General features: G+C 34.0%; 1 protein-coding gene across 7 annotated transcripts; it reads right to left on the minus strand.

Moving 5' to 3' along the window:
* Positions 1 to 537: 537 nt before the first annotated feature.
* LOC112766972 (plastidic glucose transporter 4) lies at positions 538 to 5,361 on the minus strand. 7 transcript variants are annotated; one of them, XM_072222779.1, is made up of 9 exons: positions 5,017 to 5,356; positions 3,959 to 4,071; positions 3,762 to 3,867; positions 3,505 to 3,598; positions 3,219 to 3,312; positions 2,125 to 2,322; positions 1,554 to 1,622; positions 1,051 to 1,286; positions 538 to 859 (listed from the first exon to the last, which is right to left on the minus strand). In XM_072222779.1, the coding sequence occupies exons 2-5, from the start codon at positions 4,016 to 4,018 to the stop codon at positions 3,270 to 3,272; spliced, it is 303 nt and encodes a 100-aa protein (XP_072078880.1). In that variant the 5' UTR covers positions 4,019 to 4,071; positions 5,017 to 5,356; the 3' UTR covers positions 538 to 859; positions 1,051 to 1,286; positions 1,554 to 1,622; positions 2,125 to 2,322; positions 3,219 to 3,269. The 7 variants fall into 7 exon arrangements, with proteins under 7 accessions (XP_072078880.1, XP_072078883.1, XP_072078881.1 ...); XM_072222782.1 differs by having other exon boundaries at positions 2,125 to 2,267; positions 4,989 to 5,355; XM_072222780.1 differs by having other exon boundaries at positions 4,989 to 5,355.
* Positions 5,362 to 6,811: the final 1,450 nt, after the last annotated feature.

Below are 6,811 nucleotides of genomic sequence, written 5' to 3' on the forward strand. Positions count from 1 at the left end.
TGAATCTTTATTTCTTCCCCAAATCATGCTTCCAAAAAACCCTAATTTAGGGAAGACATTAGTTGATGCAGTGGAAGTAGTAGGACCAACTCTAGGACCTGCTCTACTTTCAATGAGTGAATATTTGATGTCTATCTTCAATGAATCACTACAAGAAAACAGCTCTGTTGCCACGCTTTTTGAGCTACCGCCACGCTTTTAAAAGGGTGGCGTATGTAAGCGTGGCGGTTGCTCTATCGCCACGCTTTTGGTGACCTATCGCTACGCTTTTTTTTTTGCCACGATTTTTACAAATGGCCACCCTTTAAAGCGTGGCTGTATGTAGGAGATATGGCCACACTTTTGAAGCATGGCGATAGAGAGATATGGCAACGCTTTCAAAGCATGACGATAGAGAGAGATATGGCCACACTTTCAAAGCGTGGCGACAGAGAGATATGGCCACGCTTTTAACCAGAGATACGGCCACACTTTAAAAGCGTGGCAATAGCCTTATAAAATTTAAAAAAAAAATCCTTTTTCTAATTTTTACCTTCATCAATACAAAATATAAATTTTTCAGTTCTTTTTTATTATCAAACTTATAAATATAATATGCAATTTTTATTACAAGACAACTCAAATAATAATTAGTGACATATATAATTTTTGCTATAATTGTTTTATACATTAAAAACTAATACTCCAATACAAAATAAATCTCGAGTTCAAATTCTAAAACTAAAAACTGAAGAAAAATACAGAAACAATACAACTTAAATCCTAAGTCCTTTGCTATTCTTCTTTCCTCTAGCCCTCTTAAACTTCCTTCCCTTAGATCATACATAATTGTTTCGGAAATATTTGTGAACTTTTTTACCTGCAAAAGATGGCAAAACCAAATACAAAATTGATAAATTATTTTGAAGCTTCACTTTCCATTCTAGGCAACACTAGCTTTATTTTCTTTAAGCTTATTACTCAAAGCCGCAAACCAAAACATGTGTTATCTTGTAAAAAAACTTTAAAAGAAGATTAAAGAATAAAAGAAAAGGAAACAAGCATTATTACCAGAAGTCCTCCTCCAACAAGGAAAGCCAATTTGATTTCCTTTGATCGAAAAACATGCCAGAATTTGACATTATTCCTTTTCAGTCGGTCTTGCTCTGATTGAGCTGTGAGGAAATCAACTTCATCCTCTAAGCAAGCAAGATCATATATAGATCTTAGACTATATCCAGTTGACCACCACCCACACTGACCCCGCGACCCATATCCAGTTGATTTAGAATTTTGTGTGACTAAACCTGCATTGCACATTTACTTGGTTGAGAAATCTAGTGTCCAACATTTACAAATCATGAAAGGAATCAACATATGAAACAGAAAGCTTGAGAAATCAAACAGAAAATCAAGTATATATATATAATACTGCTTGGGGTTTGGACTGTACAGGAAGCTTGAGTCAACTATTCATGTACTATTAATACAGTAAAATAAAAATGTTCACTCAAATAGAAAATGAAGAGCACAGAAAATGAAACACTAATAAAAGAACAAGGGTTCGATCTCACCTTAGATTTGATGACATAACGTCATTGAAAGCATGCACCCTCCTAGCTTCCGAATAAACATGAGCAGCTCTATAAGAATAAATGCATCAATGCAAAAGCAAAGAAATATTTAGATATCATATGATTGGAGAAAGTCATACGTGAACTCTAAATAATCAAGAATATAATGCAAAAACTATCTTATCCGTAGTTTTCAATTATTAAAGAAACCCTGAACCAAAAAACATGACTAATTCCGTACAAAACTATAGATTTCAAACCAAATCAATAACAAGAAAAGTTATGTTCATAACTGCAACATGGTAATACAAATGGGAGAAGTGTCTCCACTACAGGGGTGCAAATGCAATCTAGATAGTCAGAAATTACCCTATAGTATTACAATAGTCACTAATCGAGAGCAAAACTATATCAAGTTTTAATTTTACCTCAAATATTTTTAAAGGATTTCAATTTATCTCTCTTCTAAAATTATGAATGATTGAATGTAAATAGAAGTGTAACAAAAATTACAATTTATAAAATCAAAAAACAAATAAAGAATCAAATTTAAGTTACTATATGGCAATACCAATAAGTGCAGCATAAACATCAAATAGTGGCAAAGGCAGAAACACAATGACTCCTCCTGCAAGTTCATCCATGACTCCTCCTGCAATCTCCAAATCTCCAAAACTGGACTTATAGGGCTTGCAAGTTCATCCATGACTCCTCCTGCAATCTCCAAAACCATGACAAGGAGGAAGTCTCGATAAAAACAAGAAAAGATCTGAGGCCAAGAGAGAAGAGAAGGAAAAGAACTTATTAGAATTTTGCCTTCCAGCTGAAAAGAACTTATTCATTTTGGGTCATTTAACACCAGAAGAAATAAACTTTCATTTCAGTAATAAATAAAGAAAAAGCATGGAACAAAATCTTCATTTTTAATAACCTCGAGTCCTAATCCCCCAAAAAATAAAGAAGTTAAATGGTTTTACAGAACTCCATTTTAATAAGCATATAACAAAGCAAGCTTAAAGATGTTGACCCATTTAATAATTAATCATGAGTTGATAAAAATGAAACGTTTTTCTGTGATATGATATATGAATTGTCATCTCAAATCTCTCTTTAATATACATTCAACCACAAAATTTACCAGATCAAGCAAATTTAAAATGACAGTATCTATAGCTGACTCGAACTTAACCATCTCTTAAAATATTCAAAACCATTTGAAAAGTATTCATATCTGCTAAATAAAAAAAAACTACATCAATCTATCTCCTCTTATTCAACAAGAAAGGAAGGAAGGTTGACGAAAAGATAAAAAGAAAGGAGGAGATGGAAGAATCAAAAGGAAAAAAAGTTCAGTTTGACAAAATTCCTTAAAGACAGCATAAAACAATAACCAGGCCCAAAAAGCATTAAAGTATTAATCATAGTAGTAGCAATCAGGGGACATAGCTCGCAATTCAAAAAACACTGAAAATTTAATAAAATTAATTGCAAAATTTGCCAACACGTCAGAACACGGCCCTAAATCTCTACCCTTTCTACAAATTTGCATGTACAGATTAGTGTTTCCAAAATTCACCCAGCACAAACTTAGATTCCTTAAAAAAGGTGATATAATATAAAATAAAAACGAAAAAAAAGAAGCATCCAAAAGGTGAATAATCTAACCTGATTACCAGGGAAAACAAAATTTTTTAAAAAATTCCGGAAACAAAAGCTTCAGGCCGATCTATAAGCCTCAGGATTGCAACGAATAAATATCCTGGGTAAATGAAATAGAAGCAAATTAAAAGAATAACAAAAAAACACAGAAAAATATCTTAAAGAAAAATATCTTTAAACCTACCTATCAGTTGAATTTTAAGGAAGAGTGGTTTTCTAGTGATGGAATTGTGAAAAGACTAATTGATCGCACACTATAAAAGCTTGTAAGAAGAGATCTCATAAGACTAACCATATGGTGTATTGGAATAGCCGTAAGGGTTCCAAATCTTCCATTGATGCGGCAAACTGCTGGAACAAGAAAAGTGCTGCTCCAACACTGACAACTGCAATACCAATTCACAAAGCATCAATTAATTTCAGAGTAAACTAAATATTGAAAGCAATCTTATATTTTGAAAAGGGAGCACCAAACTTGTGCTTAGTTACACTAGATTTTTATTTCTCCTGGTTAATGGAATTTGGGATTAATCATAAATTATTGAATACCTTTCCGATACCGGCTACTAAAAAGATCAAACCATTTTGCTTCAGGTTCAGAAGAACCTTGACTTGCTGCTGTTAAGTCATGCATAACCAAAATTCCGAACATTGTCTGCCAACAAAATTTCAAGGTTAACAATCATATATATGTTACTATCTCTATTTGATATTTGTATTCAGAAGAAAAATAAATAGATCAATACCATATAGGATTTCCTGCAAGAGGCAAACCGGCTACTAATACTGCAAGAATCCCAATACATATAAAAAGTTGATTAACAGATCCAAGCACACCGCGAATTTCAGTTGGAGAAATCTGTTCATTGTAAGGAATCACCCAAGCAGTCAATATAAAATATATAAACAAGATCAGAAATGTTAAAATAATTTATAGCAGCCAAATATGTATTTATCAAATGCAAAATATCAGTAACCAAATATCCATTATCAAACAAACACAATCTTTGTGTGTTGCTTGATCTTGACCACAACAGCCTCAACTGAAAAGCCTGTCAAAGTAAACTTTCATATATGACGACTCATACTAATCTTCCCCTACACCAATGCTTGGATTGGATGTCATGGTATCTGGTGGGTGCATCCCAACAAGGTGAAAAACTAGATTTGCTAAAATAAAGGATCAGATCACGACTCCAATTTCAAAAGAACATCTTTCACATAATAAAATTTGTTGTGCAACAATAATCCAAGTGTGTCTCTCCAAACTTTATGATAAAAGGTTAACAAATAAAGTATTCATATAAATCTCATCAAATGGAAGATAAGTGCAAAACAATAAAACATAACCCCTTTGCACAAATGAGTAAACAAAGTAAAATGATTATGACGAAGACAGAAATTAACTCAGCTTGGAGCAACATATAGATTTTACTTCTTTGGTTAGTGTGTGTATGTGTGTACGGACTAAAATGAAAAAGAAATTACTAGTGAAAGAAGGGGCTTCCAAACACGACCAGATTCAAGACACGTTCAAGAAAAGAGAACTAAACAGAAGAATTCCGACCAACAACACAAAAGCGATATAAATTCTCGGAAGAAGTTGATTAGATCCAAGCGCACCGCAAATTTTAGTTGGAGAAATCTGTTCATTGTAAGGAATCCTAAGGTTTACTATTCTGCAATTTACCAGCCTCAACTGAAAATTAACTGAAAAATAAAAAAAAAACTTAAAAGAAAGAAAGAAAGAAAGAAAGAAACAAAGAGGCACCATACTCTGGTCTGCGCTGCGCGGGGCATATACCTTGTGTTCGTCGCGCATTGAGCATGTTCGGCGGAAGGTACCTCTCCAGCGCGGTGAAAACCGCTGGGCAGTACATCAATTGCAAGTCTTCGTACTCCTCCGCTTTGTGCTCCTTGTTCGGATTCAGCCTCAGCCTTGCTCGAAGAAACCAACGCCCTCGTAGCTGGATTCTCCTCCTTCGCCGCCGCGGAGCCGTTTGCCGCTGTCGCCGGGGACGGCGCCTCCGGGCGGTCATTTTGTGACATTCTTCAAGAAATGGCATAGATAAGAATGACGGTAAGAGGGGAGAGTGAGAGAGTCTCGCGAAGCTTTTGGCCAAGTTTTAGGGTTATTAAGATGCAGGGGTTATTGGCATTGGGGTTATTAGTTTTTTTTAAAACCTTTTGGCCACGCTTTTAAAGCGTGCCAAAATAGTACCAGGATATGGCCACGTTTTATAAACGCTACTATATCGAAACTCTGTTGCCACGCTTTTAAAACGTCTCTGTTTCTCTCTATGGCCACGCTTTTGAAGCGTGGCAAAAAAAATGTGGCCGTATCTCTAATCAGTTGCCACCTTTACAAAAGCGTGGCCATTGACCCTTTTCGCCACGCTTTTGAAGTGTGGCGAGAAAAAACGTGGCCGAATCTCTATTCAATCGCCACCCTCACAAAAGCGTGGCCATTGACCACTTTTGGCCATGCTTTTAAAGCGTGACAAAAAAAAGTGTGGCCATAGGCCTTTTTTCTTGTAGTGAATCCTACCAATCTAGGTTCGTAACTTCAACTTCCTAGTCCACTCTTGGTTTGTCATATTTTAAAACTGTAAGCATTTGTGATAAGAAATTATATCAGACTTGGAAAGAAATGTATTGTTAATATAGGGAGAATGCCACAAGTTGGGAGGATAACAGACCTATCTTACAAAAGGAAAAAACAAAGAGAAAAAAAAATCAGAAAATCATAGCCTTTCGATCTCACAATATGTCTTACAAAAGGGAAAAACAAAGAGAAAAGAAAAAACAACCAGTGAATCATAGCCTTTCGATCTCACAATATATCTAAACAGGGAAGTTCTCTAAAAAGATGCGAGTCTTTGCATCGTATAGAGGCCAAATATCTAATTCTGTCCCACAAAACTTGTTTAACCGAAAATCTACCATTAAAGGTGCATAAATTGCGTTCCACTCAAATACACGTATAAATTTTCTAAAATAACTAACATGAAAAAAATTAAAAAGGGGAAGGAGAAACTTAGCAGGAACGAATTTGAGTAGGAAGGAACAGTGAAAGGGAAGAAATATTCTTCATTCACCAAGGGAGGTGTTCTTCAATGGAAGGATGGAACGAATCAAATTAATACTGATTTGGTAAAAAACATATAAATTTATTTTTTAATATTTACAAAAATTATATAATCATCCATCTTAAAAAATATTTAATTACAAAATAATGCTATTTTAGTTAAGATGTTAACTCTTATTGAGTTAAATTAACTCAAATTAAAACTAAACATTCAATTAAAATGTGCCACGTCATAGAGGGTAATTTATATGTTGATTTAGAGGGGGTTTGGTAGAATTCACAAAAAAAAAAAAAAAAAAAAAACGCCATTTTATTACTAATAAGTTCATTTCAATGCTGAGACAATTTCTCAAAATTAAACATATAAAAAGAGTTTTGAGGGTAGCGTTCAAAAGTATAAAAATAGGGAAAATAACAAAATAAAACTGGCTTTAATGCTAAGAGATTTCTATTTTTAGGAATATATTTAAAATCAAATTATTGAAAAGTGTCTTAATAAAGTGAATATTTG

The sequence above is a fragment of the Arachis hypogaea genome, chromosome 17 (genome assembly GCF_003086295.3).
Source record: "Arachis hypogaea cultivar Tifrunner chromosome 17, arahy.Tifrunner.gnm2.J5K5, whole genome shotgun sequence".
Classification (NCBI taxonomy): Eukaryota; Viridiplantae; Streptophyta; class Magnoliopsida; order Fabales; family Fabaceae; genus Arachis; species Arachis hypogaea.